The 21,177-nt window shown below is 36.5% G+C and overlaps 1 protein-coding gene across 29 annotated transcripts in view; it reads right to left on the minus strand.

Moving 5' to 3' along the window:
* Window positions 1-21,177, minus strand: part of GPHN (gephyrin) — a 603,331-nt gene that overhangs the window by 51,303 nt on the left and 530,851 nt on the right. For 16 of the 29 annotated variants that reach the window (XM_048219795.2, XM_048219804.2, XM_048219799.2 and 13 more), the window contains 4 exons: window positions 20,804-20,923; window positions 19,229-19,287; window positions 18,058-18,211; window positions 872-993 (listed from right to left, as the gene is read on the minus strand). In XM_048219795.2, the coding sequence (XP_048075752.1) occupies window positions 872-993; window positions 18,058-18,211; window positions 19,229-19,287; window positions 20,804-20,923 (455 nt within the window). Of the gene's footprint in view, window positions 1-871; window positions 994-18,057; window positions 18,212-19,228; window positions 19,288-20,788; window positions 20,924-21,177 lie in introns of all 29 variants that reach the window. The other 13 variants (XM_048219788.2, XM_048219802.2, XM_048219798.2 and 10 more) reach the window with 1 other exon arrangement.

Raw genomic sequence — 21,177 nt, forward strand, 5'->3', positions numbered from 1 at the left:
CCTTGTCCCGGGGAAGAAGGATCCAGGCATAATGAGCTTACTCAGTTACAAGGTGGTGATAAAGGAAAGGGGCTATTACGGGCGACAGATACATCACACTACCTGCCACTCAGATTTGTCTCCCAGCTCTGTCTCCACCAGGCTGATGTTTGAGTATTATTAAAAGCAGGCATGCCTCTTGTGAATTGGAAATCCTGGTGAGAGAGGGCTGAGTAGTAGTGTCACATGGTAGTGGGATGCTCAGAAAGAGCAGACTTGCTCTTGATCACATGTGAAAATCTGTTGAAGTTCATAGAAATCCTCGAGGAATTTAGCAAAGGGCTGAGTTAATTTAGAATATGGGGTAATATGCTCTTAGAGATGGGCAATTCTAGTCAAGGTGCCTCCATTTGTACTTACAAGTGGGTGAAGCCTAGAGAAACTTGGGTTACATAAGATACAAAAAAATTAATATAAAAGTCCTAGAAAACAATTGTACCTAAACTGCGAAGGAGCAGTTAGTGTGAATTTTAACATTCTTTATCTTCTTACTCATATCTTTCCTGCCTTTCTTGAAACAAGTGAGTGTGAATAGGAATAATACCATCATCATTAATTCCATTAGAATAAAACTAATGCTATCAAAAAAGTTCCTTGGAAACTTAACATACCCATAGGAGAGCAAAAATATTTCTCCTGTTGTAATAGACATTCCAGGACAATGTCTATCCCAAAAGGACACAAACATGTGCATAATTCTTTGGCTTCTGAAGAATGAGATTAGTGAAAATTACGGTATTAAATTTGTTTCTTTAGCAACAATCCCACCTAGTTAGTACTCCCAAAATTCAAATGTGTACAATAACAACTTTAAATAAAATCCAATACTTACTTGTCTCCCACAATTCCCAAGTTGATTGTGGGGTAACCATGTTCCTGAATTGTTGCTAAGAGGGTTGAACGATTGCTGTCTCGAATCTTTCCCGGTAAGAGGTCATCTTCGGGATTTAGCAGCTACAAAGCCAAAAAAAAAACCATCACAGATTATTCTCTTAGGATAATGCTGCCTATGGTTAATGGAAAAGAAATAGATCTAGTAAGCAGAGTTTACCTTATCTAACACCTACTACAGTATCTGGCACATAGAAGATATATATATGCCCAAGGGATCTCTGAATAAATATTGGGAGTATAGGAGATAGAAAAAAACATCCTTCCAGAATTAAAAAGCATGCAGAAATTTAAATGGTGACTGAAGAGCAGACCAAACATCACACCTGCCTTGGCTACAGTTTGACAGTAGCACTCTGTAGACACTGGCCTTCCCAGTGGTTGCTCACCAGGGTAAACTAAATAAAATAACTTCCTTTTTCCCTTCCAGTACTATTTTCCAGTTCGTCTTTCACTGAGAACATCTGAGGTAGAGACTGTGTGACATGATATTCTCAATTATGAAGAGAATGATTGTTAATATTTTGTTTCAAGCTTTTTGATCTCTTTTCTGAAGTGCAATCAACAGTACCAAAGAAGTTAAACTTATTTGAAGGAGAGGGAGACAAGTGTGTTGTCTCTTTATTAGCAAATTAAAACAAGTAATACTTAATAGACATATGCACAATTATTCCATGATTCTGAATTGAGTCACTCTTTAGAGATTTAATATCTACCATTATAAGTCTATGAAAAAAATTATTAGAAGCTTATTCTATGTTAGGATGCACCAGTGAGGCAGTGTGGTATAGTAGGAAGAGCTTGGGATTCAGACAAGATTCAAATTCAAGTTACCCAAACACGTCATGCCTAATGTTCTCGATTATAACATATAGTAATAATAACTACCTTGAAAAGCAGTTGTTAGGATTGACTGAGGTAATAAACACTCAGTTACTATGGGTAAATATATAATAAATATGATTCTTTTCCTAAAGAGCATGTATTTCACCCCTATTGTTCTCATGTTTTACTTCTAGATGCTAGTACAGATAGAATTAGTCTATAGTGTAAATACAGATTTAGGTTAGGTTATAAAATACTTAGGAGCAGAGGTCTTTTTTTTTTTAAGGTTTTATTTATTTATTTGACAGAGAGAGACAATGAGAGAGGGAACACAAGCAGGGAGAGTGGGAGAGGGAGAAGCAGGCTCCTCACTGAGCAGGGAGCCCGATGCAGGGCTTGATCCCAGGACCCTGGGATCATGACCTGAGCCGAAGGCAGACGCTTAATGACTGAGCCACCCAGGTGCCCCAAGAGTTCGGGTCTTTAACACATGGAGACATACCTACATCTTAATTTATACATCAATTTCAAGATGGACTTTGATTTCAGAAATATAAAATGAAAAATAGTACGTCTCGGAAGTGAGGAAATCAGGAATATTATCTTGCGAGGTTGAAGGCAAACCTGCATATTTCAGATACTTAGGCTGTTAATATGACCAATACTAAGGGCTTCATATCTCAGTTCTCCCAAACAATAACCTCTAGCCCCTTCAATCTTCGTTCTGACTTGGTGGTGATACCATGTGGCAGGACCTTTGGCTTTACATAGGAAAAGTAGTAGCTTTGCAACTGTCCCCTTAAAAAGCTAGAGAAAAACTCTGATCATCTTATTCAGTGTCACCTGGGAGTCTTCCCTGCAAATACTGCATTAATTTAACTTAATCAGACACCATGTGACATCGCAACCCACTTTCATCCTTAGTCACTGACAGAGTTTAGAAAATTGCTACTGCAATGCTAATATAGATTAATTTTCTGATCTTAATTAACACACAGTTATTGAAGTCATTATAATTTTATAAAGGCAAAGGCTTATAGCTCTTAACTCCATTAATTAGACAAGTTGCTTCAGAAAGAAAACTGTGGTTATGTAATTTTTTTTTCACAGTCGGGTACTGACCACCAATGAAAGAGTCCCTGTTATTAGTGTTTTCTTTGCCATCTACATTCCTTTCTGTTATTTTGCTGCAAATAGTTCTAGAAATAACAGAACAATCAAATATCACTGGAGAACTAGTTATTTATCTGTAAAATCAACATAATGAAATAAAGCTGGTTAAATGAGAGTATGGGATTTATATTAAGTATTTCAAAGAAAACAAACAACTGAATGGGAATATAAGTCTGAATAAAGAATAAATTTACAATATTCCCTTTTAAAACTTAATCTTATTTTACGGTATCCTATACTTCTGGTCATTTTTGGAATGATGCCTGAAACTTGTCACAGTTAAAATACAAAAGAAAGAAAAGTACAAAGTAAAAAAACACATAACCCATTATCTCCATACCTTGTTACTTTCCTGTCTACCATATGTTAAATTTCAATTTCTTGTTTCTGTTCTTATCAATGTGCCACTGTCTTTCCAGCTTTCACACATTAAACCTTTGATTCTTTTTATTTTCCTTTGTAGTCCATTATCTTCCCAAAGATTACAATTCTTAATAAGATCCTAATATATCTCCTCCTTGACCCTATGTTTTCAGTCATGCTCTTACCAAGCCCCTGCCACCTCCATTTCAGACATTCAATATGTCTGAATGTTTTCAAATCCTTATAATTGGCTAAATGCCTACAAAGTCTTTCCTTCTGAGAAATAATATAGAAACATCAATTTGCAAAACTGTACTATTATTTGCATAACAGATAACCTGTACCAAACCATGACATGTAACTCAAACAACTATCTGAAGTCAAATTGTTTTAACAAAACTTCTTTAGACTTATATGCTCCAAGACCATGGACAAATTGAGATCATGACAAATCCACATAGACTCATATGCTCCAAAGATAAGACTGTTTCAGCAACTCACCTATTTTACAAATCTGATCAGTCTCTGCCAAGACCTTACTTACTAACTTCTACCTTAAAACCACCCCCCAGTTCTCATGACGAACCTCAGTTCTCAAACGCCTATAACTGTCCTTCTATAATTTCCTCCTTTTGGGACACTACCAGGACTGTGCCACAGTGATATTCTCCCTTGCTCAGAAATGTTAATAGACACTGTTTTGTATGATCAACAGGTTTCCCTGGTGGCCGTTGTATTAAGACTTTCACAGTTGTGTAGGTCCCACCAAGACTTAGGCAAGACCCCTTTCTACCAGTCTTCTCATATTGGTTACACTGCACTTCACGGAGGTCTCTTGAGTCTCTTTGCTCTGGACATTCTTTGTCTATGATGCTAAGTCCAGCACTTGCTTAAGGTCTAATCCTTTTTTGTTGAGCTTCCAAAGCTAGTTGATATTAATTTTGTTTGTTTTAAGAATAAGGTTCCGAGGACTTTTTGGTTATCTGATCCAATGTGTATAAATTTTTGTTTTCCTTGTGGAGGTGCTAAAGCAGTGATTTGATACTAATCATCTTATTTGTCAGCAAAAAATGATGTAGTTTCTTTGGCTACATTGTTGTATGTCTGTAAGAACTTTTCTTTATGTTTGAGAAACTGGCTTTGAAACAGATCTCTTCTCTACCCCTTCCCACTGATTTTTAGGGTCAGCTGTTAGGGATTCAACCTTAGTGCTAAGGACTTTAGATATAATACATAAGCAATATTTTCCCTTTGACTGACTGTAGCTAATGAATTCGTGGGTTCATCTAATAATAAACTTGTGCTACCTCCTGGTGTAACTCTGGCTTGTTTTATTTTTCTTGCATTTATCTTTCTTAAAAGTATAAATTCAGGGTGCCTGGGTGGCTGGATCAGATCTTAATCTCACGGTTGTGAGTTTGAACCCCATGCTGGGCTCTACACTAAAATAAGTAAGCAAGTAAGTAAATAGCACATATTCATCCAGAACAATCTGGAATTCCAGTGGTCATTTTGGAGTACATATGACATAACAACATTTATTCACTTAAAAGCATGTTGAGGGGCGCCTGGGTGGCACAGCGGTTAAGCGCCTGCCTACGGCTCAGGGCGTGATCCCGGCGTTCTGGGATCAAGCCCCACATCAGGCTCCCCCGCTGTGAGCCTGCTTCTTCCTCTCCCACTCCCCCTGCTTGTGTTCCCTCTCTCGCTGGCTATCTCTGTTAAATAAATAAATAAAATCTTAAAAAAAAAAAGAAACATTCTCTAAAAAAAAAAAAAGCATGTTGAGAACAAAGGGGAATACAATTATGAATATTCAATGCAGATTAACATTTTTATTGTTATGCAAGCTTCAAAATGAAGTTAAATAAAAATGTAAAAAATTAAAAATTTTTTTATTCAACCCTCATGAGGAGGTTCTCTGTCTCCTTTCTAAAAGAGAAATCACTTAGTTTATTTTAAGAAACATCCTTTTTGTTTCTGTTCTTCAGGGACTTAATCCTATGGTCTTGATTGAATTACCAAAGGTCCTAAGATTGGTTATAATGACTCACTTTCCCTTTCTTATGTTTTGCATGTTATGCAAACTTATGTTTCTTATGATTGTCTGCATCTAAGACATTTTCACTCTTTGCAAAGGGAAGATAATTAGATTTTTTTTTTTAAAGATTTTTTATTTATTTGACAGAGACAGCCAGCGAGAGAGGGAACACAAGCAGGGGGAGTGTGAGAGGAAGAAGCAGGCTCCCAGTGGAGGAGCCCAATGTCGGACTCGATCCCAGAATGCCGGGATCACGCCCTGAGCCGAAGGCAGACGCCTAACGACTGTGCTACCCAGGCGTCCCGATAATTAGACTTTTATAGTGGTAACTCTTTCCATATCCCTTGCAAGCAGCTCCCTTAAACTTTCCTACTTTTCTTTCTCCCTCTTCTAGAAAACTCAATTCACTAATTGATCAAAAACTGATTCTAGTCATTATGGACACACCTTAGAAATACTCAGATTAAAAAAAAAAAAACTCAGTCCATATACACAGATCTAACACAAAGAGGTGAGAAAAGTCAGATTATGTGCTCTAATGGAGCGTGTTCTTACTCTGAATAGCTTTTGATTAAACTCTGGGGAAAAAAAGTTTTAATTGAGAGTTAAATTAATTGTCTTGGCTACTGGGTTATAAGAAAGAAAAAGAACATTCAGACCTTTCAAACATAATTTAAGAATTTGGTTTATAAATACAGAGGTTTACAAATTGTACTTGAAAAAAGTCCACATTCTATTATGATGACTTTTTGTTCAAATTAGACTGATTTGATAATCTTGGTTTAAAAATTGTCCTGACTTTAATAGCACCTAAGAAATTATACTAGAACAATATTCTAGTATAATTTTAATCTTCTAAATTTCCTTTCCTAATTTTGCTACAAGATAGCAAAATTTATGTTCATCTAAATCTGAGAACGATGATATGCAATGTTCCTGTGAAAAGAGGCTGATGAAGTCCAAGACATGCTACCCCAAAATATGGCAACTGTTATACTGAATGTTTCAAGCTGAAGGAATTTGAGAAATGGCATGTGTAGGAAGGACTTTCTGACCTTCCCCTGAAGCAGGTCATAAAACCCTCATGTGAGAGGTGCCCTCCCTATGCCTGGAGGAAAGGAGCATTCTTATCTCTGAAGATGAAGGGACTCGAGGAATCTGAATGAACAAGTCTTGCTGTTTCCCTCAGTTTACTACACTTTCCTCCTATTATCTTTTTTCAAGACTTTCCACTCATCAAACCTAATATAAAAAGGCTCACGTTTAACATTTCTACAGGTCTTCATTTTCTTATGAAGGCTCTTATGTCACATAAAACTTATATTAAATAAATGTGTATGACTTTTCTCTTGCTAATCTGTCTTTTGTTATAGGGGTAACAAAATTCAGAACTTGAGACATTAAAAGGGTTGAGGAAAAATATATTTTTCCTCCCCTACAAGGTGAATCCTTTTTTTTTTTTTTTAAGATTTATTTATTTATTTTAGAGAGAGCACAAGCATGAGCAGGGGGATGGGGAGAAGGAAAGTGAGAGAGAGAATCCAAGCAGACTCCCCCACTGGCACAGAGCCCAACGTGGGGTTCAATCTCACAACCCTGAGATCACGACCTGAGCCAAAATCAAGAGTCAGACGCTTACCAACTGAGCCACCCAGGTGCCCCAGTAAATACATCAATAAAGTAAAATTGTTTTAACACCAGCTCATTCAGAACTGTAATTATAGATTCACAGAAAGTTATACAAATAGTACAGAGAAGTGCCCTGCACCCTTCACCCGGTTTCCCCAATGGTTGCATTTTATATAACTATGGAGTAATATTAAAACCAGGAAACTGACATTGGTATAAGGTATATGTATACTTCTTTGCCACCTTACCACATATGTAGATTTGTGTAACCTGCCACTTCAAATCAAGACACAGAACTACTCATCACCTCAAAGATACATCCCTTATGCTATCCCTTTATTGTCACATTCTCCCTCCTCTCCATCCCTAACCTACGGGAACCACTAATACATTTTCCATCTTTATAATTTTGTCATTTCAGGAATGTTATATAAATGGAACCATAAAATGTGTAACCTTTTAAGATTGTTTTTTTCCCCACTCAGCACAAAACCATTGAGATCCATCCAGGTTGCTGCATGTAGCAACATTCATGTCTTTCTACTGCTGTTTCCAATTTTGGGTACTACAAATAAAGTAGACTACTTATGTTTAATGTAATTGTTGATATATTAGGGCTTACATCTGCCATTTTATATTTTGTTTTCTGTTTGTTCTTTTTTGTTGTTTCTTTTTTCCTTTCCCCCCCCTTTTTTTGTTTTTTTGCCTTCTCTGGATTACTTGAATATTTTTTAGAATTCCACCTGTATTATTATTATTTTTAAAGATTTATTCATTCATTTATTTTAGGGAGAGAAAGCACACATGTGCAGGTGCATGAGTGATGGGGGGGGGCAGAGGTACACAGGGAATACTAAATCAGGCTCCTTGCTGAGTGTGAGCCTGACAAAGCTTGATACCAGGATCCTGAGATCATGACCTGAGCCAAAGTCAAGAGCCACCTGTTTAACTGAGCCACTCAGGCGCCCCTCACCTGTATTATTTTTTTGTGTATTTCTTTTGTAGATTTTTTTTAGTAGTTGCAAATAAATATGGATGTTCATCACAGCATTGTCTATTTCAATGGTGAAAAATGGTAAACAAATCATATATCTAATAATAGGGAATTGACTAAATTAATTATGAGACACACATATAATAGAATTGTTTCACAGCCATCGATGCATTATAAACATGTATCACTGTCATTGCAAGATATTTGTGATATGCTATTTAAGTAAAAAAAAAACAAACAAAAAAACTCCAGATAATAAAATAGTATTTATAGCACTGTCTCATTTTTACAAATAAATATATATTTATATAAGCGTAGAAATAAGTCTGAATGACTATACATCAAAATATTAGCAATGGTTTCTTTTCCTTTTCGCATTATACTAGAATGTAAGCTTCATGAGGATGGGGACCATTGTGTTTTTTTGTTAAGTACTATATACCTGGCAACTAAAATAGTACTTGGCACATGGTAGGGACTCAACATATACTAAGTAAATGAGTCAATGTTTGCTTGTATTTTCTATTTTTCCTATAAGTAAACTGTCACTATGATCCAATCTCTTTATGTTAAATAGTGTATATGCAAAAAACTGAAAGCAGTGTCTCAAAGAAATATTTGTACATCCCTGCTCATAGCAGCATTATTCACAATAGCCAAAAGGTGGAAGCAACCCAAATGCCCATGATGGCTGAATGGATAAACAAAATGTGGTGTGTGTGTGTGTGTGTGTATAATGAAATACCATTCAGCTTTAAAAAGGAAGGAAATTCTGACACATGCTATAACATAGTGGAACCTTGAAGACATTTTGCTAAGTGAAATAAGAGACACAAAAAGGCAAAATCTGTGTGACTCCATTTATATGAGGTACTTAGAGTAATAAAATTCATAGAGATATAAAGTAGAATGATAGTTGCCAGGATCTGGAGGGAGGAGGAAATGGGGAACTATTGTCTAATGAGTACAGAATGTCAGTTCTACAAGATGAAAACAGTTCTGAAGATTGTCTGCACAACAATATGAATGTACTTAATATTACTGAACTGTACACTTAAAATGGTTAAGATTATAAATTTTATGATATGTGTATTTTACCACAATTAAAAATGAAAAAAAAAATGTCACTGATGGCCTTGGTAGCGAATTTCAGAGAATAGTGATGCTTTCAATAGAAGACGCAAGTCAGGAAGGAAGTATTCCACTCCTTATGGTAGGAAGGGAAAGATGGTGAGTGAGATTAGGTAACGGTGGAACATTAAGTAGAAATAGCCAAAGAAAGTTAAAAATGAAGGCTTGAATTTACAAAAGAGGTCAGGATTAGGGCTATAGATATGGGAAATTATCTGCATATAGTCAACATGAGAGGAAAAACTGTAAGGGAGAATTTAGAGAGTGGAAGATATAGTAGGGGACACAATCTTGGGGAGAGAATACTCCAATTAGTGAATGGGAGAAAGATAAGAAATAATAGCAGTAGCAGTCATGGCATCAAACAGAACAGAGTCACAGGATATAAGAAAAGAGGCAGTTTCAAAGTGGTGAGTGAGGAATGTCACTGATGTTAAATGGTATAGCAGGTTAGGGAGAATAAATATCAGAGTAGGATTTGGAGATTAGGAGTTATTACTGTACTTGGGAAAGCAGTTTCTCAGCTAATGGGGCACTAATCAGATTTGGGAGTTTCAAAAGAAAGTGCAGAGTGAAGAAGGAAAGGCAATGAGTGCAGATCTCTCTTTCAACAACTCTAGTAGTCTGTAGGAAGAGAAGAGTAGAGTAGATCAAGGAGGCAACAGTGTGTTTAATTATAGGTTTTCTTATGCTAGTGGTAATCTCTGTATATTTGGACGTAGAAGGGGGATGAGCCACTAGAGAGAAAACAATCAAAGACACACACACACAAATAATTTAGAAACCAAAGAATAATCTAAGAACAATCTACTTGGACCTTTAAATTCATTCTTTCTCACATTCTTCTTAGAAAGAACTACCATTTTCTTTTAGACTGGAAGAAAGGAAGATAGCTAAAGGAATGGGGAAAATTTTGTGTTAAAGAGATGAGGGAGCCCTCATCTAGTTCAGTATCACAAATACTTCTTAGCTTCATTTTTTTCCCTAAAGGTGTTGAAGTTATCTGCCAAAAGTGAGAGAGAACGGCTGTTACTGAGGTTTAAAGAGGATATAGAAATGCAACTGGTTTCCGTGCATTGATTTTTTATCCTGCCACGCTGCTGAATTCCTGTATGAGTTCTAGCAATTTTGGGGGTGGAGTCTTTTGGGTTTTCCACATAAAGTATCATGTTATCTGCAAAGAGTGAGAGTTTGACTTCTTTGCCAATTTGAATGCCTTTTATTTCTTTTTGTTGTCTGATTGTTGAGGCTAGGACTTCTGGTACTATGTTGAACAACAGTGGTGAGATTGGGCATCCCTGTCATGTTCCTGATCTTAGGGAAAAAACTCTCAGTTGCATTACTATACACTAACAATGAGATAGAAGAAAGAGAAATTAAGGAATCAATCCCATTTACAATTGCACCCAAAACCATAAGATACCTAGGAATAAACCTAACCAAAGAGGTAAAGGATCTGTACTCTAAAAATTACAGAACACTTATGAAAGAAATTTGAGGAAGATACAAAGAAATGGAAAAACATTCCATGCTCATGGATTGGAAGAATAAGTATTGTTAAAATGTCTATGCTACTCAGAGCAACACATTCAATGCAATCCCTATCAAAATACCATTGACATTTTTCACAGAGCAGAACAAATAATCCTAAAATTTGTATGGAGCCAGAAAAGACCCTGAATAGCCACATTGAAAAAGAAAACCAAAGTTAGTGGCATCACAATGCCGGATTTCAAGATATGTTACAAAGCTATAATCATCAAGACAGTATGGTACTGGCACAAAAACAGACCCACAGATCAGTGGAACAGAATAGAGAACCCAGAAATGTACCCTCAACTCTATGGTCAACTAATCTTCGACAAAGCAGGAAAGAATATCCAAAGGAAAAAGGGCAGTCTCTTCAACAAACGGTGCTGGGAAAATTGGACAGCCACATGTAGAAGAATGAAACGCGACCATTTTCTTACACCATACACAAAAATAGACTCAAAATGGATAAAAGACCTAAATGTGAGACAGGAATCCATCAAAATCCAAGAAGAGAACACAGGCAGCAACCTCTTTGACCTCAGCCACAGGAACTTCTTGCTAGACATATCTCCAAAGGCAAGGGAAACAAAAGCAAAAATGAACTATTGGGACTTCATCAGGATAAAAGCTTTTGCACAGCAAAGGAAACAGTCAACAAAACTAAAAGGCAACCTACAGAATGGGAGAAGATATTTGCAAAGTACATATCAGATAAAAGGCTAGTATCCAAGATCTATAAAGAGCTTAAAAACTCAACACCCAAAACACAAAAAATCCAGTCAAAAGAAATGAGAAGACATGAACAGACATTTCTCCAGAGAAGACATACAAATGGCCAACAGACACATGAAAAAATGCTCATCATTCAGCATCAGGGAAATTCAAATCAAAACCACAATGAGATACCACCTCACACCAGTCAGAATAGCTGAAATTAACAAGTCAGGAAACAACAAATGTTGGCGAGAATGCACAGAAAGGGGAACCCTCTGACACTGTTGGTGGGAATACAAACCGGTACAGCCACTATGGAAAACAGTATGGAGGTTCCTGAAAAAGTTAAAAATAGAGCTACACTAAGACCCAGCAACTGCACTACTGGGTATTTACCCCAAAGGTACAAATGTAGTGATCTGAAGGGGCACCTGCACCTCAACGTTTATAGCAGCAAGGTCCACAATAGCCAAAGTGTGGAAAGAGCTGAGATGTCCACTGACAGATGAATGGATAAAGATGTGATACACACACACACACACACACACACACACACTGGAATATTACTCAGCCATCAGAAAGGATGAATACTTATTTACATTGATGTGGATGGAAGTGGAGGGTATTATGCCGAGCAAAATAAGTCAATCAGAGAAAGACAATTATCACATGGCTTCACTCATATGTGGAATATAAGAAACAGTGCAGAAGATCATAGGAGAAGGGAGGGAAAATAGAATGGAAAGAAATCAGAGAGGGAGACAAACCAAGACAGACTCTTAACTATAGGAAACAAACTGAGGGTTGCTAGAGGGAAGGTAGGTGGGGGAATGAGGAATTGGGTGACGGGCATTAAGAAGGGCACATGATGTGATGAGCACTGGGTATTATTCACAACCCATGAATTATTGAACTCTACATCTGAATCTAATGACATACTGTATGTTGGCTAATTGAATTTAAATAAAAAATAATTAAAAAATAAATTAAAAAATGAGACAGAAAAAAAAATAAAGAGGATATAGAATGTATGAATGAAATATCCACAGAAGGCATGTGCTAGGATATCAACAAGACAGTGACATCAGAATTACTGAGCAACTTTAAGTACCAGGTTGACATTCAATGGCAGAAATTTGTTGTGGGCCACGTAATCACAGTTCTCTGATTTTTTCAGTAATGTTTGTCTGCTTGGGAGTAAAAACGGAAAAGGAGAGGATAGAGTCAATCAGTTTAGTTATTAGCATAGTAAGCAAAGGAACAGATTAAAGGAATGAGGCTATCTGAAGTGCTATTGAGAGCAACATTAAAGTGGTAAATCATGGTCTTTAATATGGACAAGAAGTACAGTAAGCTAGAAGAAAGCAATGAAAGTAAAAACTATCTAAACTGACAGGTTTCAGGGGCTGCCACTGAAAAGCTGGAGAAATGAAATGTAAGGAATCTCCTCTGGGACGCATTGTGGCACAGTGGGGAAAAAAGTCATTACAGCCAGAAGACTTAGTAGTGAAATGAGGCTCCATTGTTTACACAAAATAGATGACGCTGGGAAAATTGTTTTGTTTTTGAGCTTCAATTTTCTCTTACTTAAAATGAAGGATAACTATACTACCCTCATAGTGTTGCTTTAATCATAAAGCACATAGTGGTACTGGTCACAGTAGACACTCAACTTTCTGTTCCTTCTCTTATTAGTGAGGTTAAATACTATAGTTTTGTAATAGCAGCTGCTTGTGGAAGGCCCCAAAGAGTATTATATGGAGATTCTAGAGACACCTTATATATATGAAGTTCCAACTTATTTGTACAGGCCTCCCTCTGTTTTTGACAGTGGCCAAGAAAATGATAGAAGATGGAATAAAATAAGCCAACACATAGTGGAGATGAATAGATTTAATTCTGCATGTATGTGTTCATGTGTGGATGTGATAGGGAGTGAGTAAGAGGGAGAGAGAGGATAATAAATGAATAAATATGAGTTTTGGAATATGACTGAAAGTGAAACAGTCCCCTCAAAACTAGAAGACCCAGCACCTACCAAAGAAATAATTATTGCTTGGACTTTGAGTAACTAGATAGCAAGCATACAATCTTGACTCCCTGAACTAATGGCAGCTGGCTGACTGATGTCCAGTTTAAAGACCTTTAGGACACCATCTAGAGTTTCAAGGATTGGGAAAGAGATGATATGATCAAGAGTCAAAATTAGAAAATAAAACTCGGAAATATAAAACAAAACAAAAGAAAACTACTGGGAAATATAAATGTTGGTTTATATAGATAGCTACCTCCTAAGTGTAAAACTTGTATCTCCTATCTTCTATTTATATTCATTTCCTAGGTGACTTTATCTAGTCTCATGATTTAAAATACTGTGTATTTGCTGTGTATACGACGATAACTTCCAAATGCATATCTTTAGCTCTAATCTTTCTCCTAAGCTCCAGACAGTATGTTCAACTGCCTACTCAATATTTCTACTAGGATTTCTAATAAGTATCTCAAACTTAACGTGTCCAAAACAGAAGCCTGATTTCTCCTGCCTAATCTTTCTCACCTGAGTATGTGATAACTATCCTTAGAATTGATCAGGTCAAAACCTTGGAGTTCATCTTAACTCCTCACTTTCTTTTATATTCTACTTTGAATTCACTAGCAAAACCTGTTGACTTTACCTTCAGAATATATCCTGGATCTGATTATTCCTCACCATCTCCACTGCTACCACTCTGGTTCAAATCTCTTGCTGGATATTACATATCTTTCTAACCAGTCTCCCTGCTTTTTCCCTTTTCTCTCCTATATGCCACGCCATATTGAAGCCAGAGAAAACACTAAAAAATTTAAGACATATTATGTTTCCCTTCCTCAAAACTATTTAGAATAAAATGGTTTTGTTTCTGTTATCTCCCCAACCTCACCTCCTTTTACCTTGCTCCTTCCCCTCTATACTTCAGCCACAATCATGATGAGCATACACCCTACCTCAGGGCTTTTCTGTCTCCGTTGTTTCCTCTGCTTGGAACTCAGTCCCCCTCACATGGCACCACCCTCGATACCTTCAGATTTCCACTCTAATTTTGCCTCATCAGTGAGGCCTGACTGCCCTATATAAAATAGAAGACTCTATCAGTCAGGTCTGGGAAGGAAAACCAAATCCTCTAGGTCTTTCATATGAAGGGGAATGGAAGAAAAAAGGATTTAATACAGGGAATTGCTTGCAGGTGTGTTGGGAGGGTTGGAGAAACAAAAGGAGAAAGGTGTGTCTCCAAAGATCAGTAACTACAGAAAGTCACCACTGTCCCTAGGGCTGCTGGGAGAAAGTGATGTTACTGAGAATTGAGGAGCTTATACTTCTGCTAACTTCTTTCCAACTTCTAATATTGTGTTAATGCATTCCCAGTGACAGAACCTAACAGGACCACAGCCAGAAAGAGAGCCCAGGAAATTGGGTTTTCAGCCTTCCAGCCTTATTGTATAGGGGAGAGTATGAAAGGGCTGATGTTAAGGTAGGTTTCAACAGTAATATATGGCATATACCTCTCTCCTACTAGTCTTTATCATCTTATCCTTTATTTTTCTTCATACTACTTACTGCTATTTGTTTATTCATTGACTATCTCCCCTCCCCTGCCTCCATCAGAATATAAATTCTGTAACAACAGGGAATTTGTTTGTCTTGTTTGCTGCTACATCCTGAGCAGTCAGAACAGTGCCTGGCATCAGTATGGTAGCATATTAAATGGGGAGGGGTGGTGGAAATGGTTTGCCCCAGTGGAGCATATTTTATCACTGACTTTGCTTAGAATTGCCAGTGCATGGTGATGATAAAAAGCAGAATAACTTGTAGTCAGTTTTATTATTATTTCCTTATTTCCTACAGGCAATGCACCCTCTTATGTGAGGGTAAAGAGTTAACAAAACCCTTTCCCATCTCTAAGGACAAATTTAAGCTTGGGTTAACTTTCTAGCTCTGTTCCCCTGGAAATTTGATAAAGATGAAGTGTCATCTCACTACTAGGCAGCATTTCTTATGGCAAAAATAATCTCTGATTGGTAACTTGCATATGGACTAGAAGGAACTATAAATGAACTATAGATACCTAGTGGGAAGCCTCAGCTTTGGGCTTTTGTGAATGCTGTAACACTTATATCTGGACATTTCCCTCTAAGGACTCTGGAAGCTGCCTAAGACTGTTATAAGAAATATTGATTCTTTTGTAGGACAGGCTTCTAAGTTGGTAGTTCCCATACTCCTAGTATAATTCTTGTTCCCTTGCACCTGAATGTCACTTGAAGAAAAAAGAGAATAGCTCTTGAATGGCTGTGTAGATGATTAAGAGGACTTGTTCCACTGAAGATGAAAGTCTGATGCAGTCCTGCTGGACACTGAGTTTCCTGTTCAAAATCCTTCTAAATAAACTGGTTCACGATACAGTGTATTCATATCTTGTAAGTCTGATTTTAGTTAACATAATCCCTGATGGGCACTCCAGCATGTAACAGATGCTTAACGAATATTTATCGAACAAATGCATGAAGTTGGAAATGTATGCCATACTTATGTAATTACTGAATGGTATTACCTAAATGTTAACATACACAGTTTGTTGGAACCAACAAATGTCTACATTGACTGTTCTGTACTAGTTACAGTTCACAACTGTACCTCCCCAATTTTGAAATAATTCCCTCATCCCAAACAAACACATATAGTCACAAATATTGGGCAGGTTTTAACTACAGTATACACAGACATCTTGTTTGGCATTCTTGGGGTTGCCTCAGGCTCCTACTGTTCTGCTTACTAACATACCACACTGGATTCAAAAGTGGACATATTGTGAAGCCATTCATATCAGGGGAAATCAGTTAGTACTTAAAGGGATCTTGTGCTGTGACTGACTAAATAATAGACTTGCCACATTAACAGACAAGTGTAATTTCTTTTGGCCTCTCTGAAAATAAATAATTTTTTCCCATTATTTTCTGTCTGTCTAAGATCTCAAGCCTTCAAAAGAGATACTATACTTTATTCATTTCTTTTATCCCCAGTTTCCAGTATAATGCCTGGCACAAAGGTACCCAATAAACATTTGTTGAACTAAACTATATAATCAGAGAGAGTCATAATAACAGCTAATCTTGGATGGAAATAGGGAAGGAATGATGAGCTATATGGAACCAGAGATTATGGATTTAGAAACATTATTTTAGATTGTTTTAGATTTAGAAATATTATTTCCTTGGAAAACCATGATAAATACAGTAGGCCACAGAAAATAGCATCTATCAAAGCCTCTGCAAGGATAATCAAGCCTATGGAGGCAGGGAACTAGGACTACAAATTCTTCCTTAGATTCCATGATGTAAGTATCATCTCTAGTCTTACCCCATCACTTTTCTTTACCACTAGCAAACAGTTTTAATACAGAATGTATGAGAGCTTTAAAAAATTACTACCAATGTACTGTGGAGGATAAGTGAGACTATAGTTCAGCCCTACAAAAACATTAGGAAGAATACAAGAAATATAGCTTAAACAAAGTTGCCTAATAACTAGTTATTTATGAATTTGCTCATTCTCTTTAGCTTTCCCAAACCCCATGAACTCACTTAGATGCACAAAGCATATAAATAAATCACAAATAAGAATAGTTCATTAAGTCAACCAGTTTATCAGAAATTTCTTTCTGATGCTAAGCATAGTGTCAGTTGGTCCTAGGGATATTAAAATCTTCACTATGTAGATCAATTGAAAAGAATGTTTTGGGTCAATTAATAGTTTTAGGAAATGACCAGTACATCTAAATTTGGGTCTAGAATCCTGATTCATCTCTCCATTAGCAAAACAAATATTCTATTCTTTTCTTTTGCCCTTTCTAAAGGAGCTATAAGGGTAGTGGAGAGACCTTTGAAAATGTTCATTTCCAAGACTTTAAGAAATTAAAAATAATGATAACAAATAAATGGCTTATTTTCAGAATAAAATTAGAGATTAAAAGAGAGAGAAAAAAAGAAATCCTGTTAATCTTTTTAAAAATAGTAAGGTCTGAAGGTCTAAAAAAATCCCTGTAGTTTCTGATTCTGCTTTTAGGCTTTGAATTACCAGCAGATCCATTTTTCAATATTCCCAGTTTGGTTAGAACCTCTGACTTTTTGTATAACCTAAGCAAAACATGGAAAAGGAAATTTTTCAAAGTTTTCAGAGAAAGATTGACTAAATCCCCATCCTAAATCAGGGCTGAAATGACATTTGACATATTGAGAAGCATGCCACTAAAGATGCTATCTTGGGAGAAAAAGAGAAAAGATTATCAAATTCTTCCTGGTGATGAAGGATCACATGGAACTTCCAGCAAGATGAAGGCTAACCATTGTGTCCCAATTCATTGATTTATTTCCCACACAGAGCTGGCCCATCATCTTAGCAGCAGGGTAGGTAGAATTCATTGTCCTAACAGACTGAGCACTAAATTTGCATAGTTGAACATCTATAGCTAGCAGTCAACATTCTTTGTTTATATGTACTGGGTGTATGGAAAGGTCATTGGTTATAATGTACTTGAACTATCCTGAGGCCAATTTATTATTTCTCTGTTACAGGTATGTGGTAAAATCTATAATCCACATTCTATTTACAACACAGAACAGAGATCAAAAAGACTTTTACCTGAAAGTCCAATTACCTCCCCCCTCCACCCTTTCCCCCCTTTCTTCTTACCTCATTCCCTGTTGACATGACTGCAACAACTGGAAACTTATTAACTTCAACCTCTGTGACACCTACAGTTGCCAGAAGACCAATTTCTGAGGGGCCCATATGGGTTCCTTTGGCCAAAACGCATTCCCCTCTTTTAATGTCATGGCCGATGGGTCTGAAAGTCAAAGCAGAACCATAAGCAGTATGATTAAGAATAATATTTTCTCAACTGACTTTAGTGTCAAAGAAGGAGGACACTCAAGAGGAGAAAAAAGTCAAGAGATGAGGCAGGAACGGAATAATAAAATAAGAAGCTTCTAAAAACTAGAAATAGGATTTCCATTATTGCTAAGGAATATGTTACTTCACATTTGCAAACTATTTTACAAATTGCTTTGTACTAAATTACAGTTAAAAAATACCAACTGCAAACTTTCTTTGATATAAGGCAAGAATTTATATGAAAATATCTAGTGGCCTTAATGATAAGAGGTCCATAGCATATTAGCTTTGAGATGAGGAAAATAACACTAATGAGGTTACAAAACAGGAATAATTTCTATTCGGACAACTTAGGCTGGCCCAGGTCTATGGCCACAGAAGTCTGCTCAGCTTGGCTTCTTGCCACAGGGATATGGGAATTGTAGCTTTGTTTTAAGGACATTTGAGCAAATTAGTATTGATGGGATCAGGGCAAACATATTCCAATGTAAGAAAAATAATTTAAAGTATATGCACTATTTACGGTAAGACAGTAGTCTCATCTTTGTATATAAAGAATAGCAGATTATTCTATTATTATTGGTAGTCAGTAGAGGAGGGGCTATCAGCTAATTGCAATAAAAACTCAACTCTGGTATTATCTGTGTTGGTATCAAATTCTGGATTATCTGGGGTGGGGTTGGATAATTCTGGATTATCTGGAAGCAGGATTAATTTAAGTAGGCTCATGACTTTACTTCCTTTTCATGTTGCTTTTGACTATTTCATTTGCCTTTACTATGTTTATGAAAAAGAAGGCAGAGTAGACATGAGATGTAGAATTAAGAAAATTCATTTTGCTACTTGTTGAAAGTCCTGAACACTAATGGCTAAATGACCGAGCTGTGGATTTATAATAGCCATGCTCTCCTGAGTTCATGATAATGTAGAAACAAAAGGTGGCTATACATTCTATACCTTATGAATTTACCTGATATCTTGGCCTGGTCGAGCTTGTACCAGAATTCGTACTTCAAGTTCCTCAGTGCCCTATAATAAGAGCACATCATGTAATTTTGAACAGAATAATCTAACAGAATTTCTGATCAATACAATTTAGCTACTCAGATGCTTTTATGATCAGGTATGTCTAGAATATATACAAATATAGAGAAACAGAACCATTTGCTACACATTGTGAACATGATAAATTTCTACCACAGGTTCCTGAAAAACTAGGTTTGATGCCAATACATTTATTTATAAATAAATAAAACTTTTTCATAATTTTCATGCCTTTAAAAAATGTACCAATTCAAATACTGGATCTTACATTGTAAGTAGCATTCTCAAGGGGAAACACAAGATGTATCTATGTGGCTACCCTAATAGATACATCGAATGTGGATGGAGATAACTTGTCTTTTCTATTCCCATGAATCATGCCAAGTTTCCCAAATATGTGCAGAAATTTCAGTGAAGGACTTACAGTTTTCCTGGTAGTAGATTTCTGTAAATTAATGGTGATCATTAATTTTACATTTATGGGCTGTGAAAAATACTGTGACACTGGAACTGTGTCTTGTCATCTGGCAGAGTCTGTGGATGCATGTGTTCTGGATTTCAATGCTCTGCTGGCTTCCCTGATGCCAATAAATCTGTTGGACAGTTTTAACAGCGGGCAGTGTTGATCTGTATGCCAGGAGTTGAATTATATAAACCTTACATGTGGGAAAGTGATTAAAAAGAAAATCCCAGATCAAGAAAAGTGGCTGTCTCTCAGCATGCCCAAATTTTACTATATAGCCAGCCCAGAAGAATATTATTTATTTTAGCCCCAGCATTCAAGATATAAAATACCTTAAACTACTTCAAAAAACGAGTTAAGATAGCCAATCATTAAAATGTCAGTTGAAACTATTCTTTTATTAGTGGCTGATCCTCTGGTTCCAATAATTGCCATTAGTTTCAGTGAGATAAAAGGTCTGTTTAGATGAAGAAAATTCCCAGGATCCTTTATTGTAGGCTATGGAGGGGGCACCGACATAAATTTAATTTTTCCAGGCTATCATTTGATGGCAAAGATTTTTCTGAATTATAGAAAACCAGAGTTGAAAGGTTATTTGGTTCAAACACTTGGCTTAGTGTAATATTCAAGAATTTTCCCAAGCATTCTTTGTTAAATTCTTCTTCACATATTATCAGAAGCTAGTCTTGAACAAATTTCTGTTATAAGGTATGTCAACAGTTAACCTCTCTGCTGTTCTACTTGAGGTAATTTCCTTCCTTGTTTGCATGTGAAATTTCATGGATCATGTGGTTCAAATTCTGTTGTAATTACGGTAATGATCATAAAAACATCTCCTGTAACAAAAGATTTTCAAATATAAGGCAATTCCTACTTACTGGAGACCCATACACTACAATGTAAGATCCCAACATTACCAAACAAACAAATAAAAAAACCAAAACCCCAACTGGATTAATCTTATAAACACTGCAGAAAATGGGCATGGTTTATAACACTGCCATAGGAACAGAGCAGTGAGACCTGGTGATGACGTACATCATCGGATTCCCTGATTAGTTCGGTATCTTCTACTTGTACTACTGCATCAGCACCGCAGGGGATTGGAGCACCTGTTGTAACCCGCATGACTTGTCCTGGCATTACTGTCTGGGTCGGCTGAAAATACAAACATGTATGAAAGAATTGATTTAGTTTGCTGTTGCAAAGGAAAAGTCTGCAGGAGATGTAATATTTTTAGGAACAAACCATAAAAGGAAAATCTTGTACTTTTATTCATTTTGGTCCAATGTAATAAAAACCACCCACAAACAGGTTCATTTACACCAAAGAGGCTTTAACTTGATTTAAGGTAATGACCATTAGACAGATGTCTTTCTTGGTGCCCTGTTCTCCTTTTGAAGAACTGTCAC

Source organism: Ursus arctos, unplaced genomic scaffold (assembly GCF_023065955.2).
Source record: "Ursus arctos isolate Adak ecotype North America unplaced genomic scaffold, UrsArc2.0 scaffold_25, whole genome shotgun sequence".
Lineage (NCBI taxonomy): Eukaryota > Metazoa > Chordata > Mammalia > Carnivora > Ursidae > Ursus > Ursus arctos.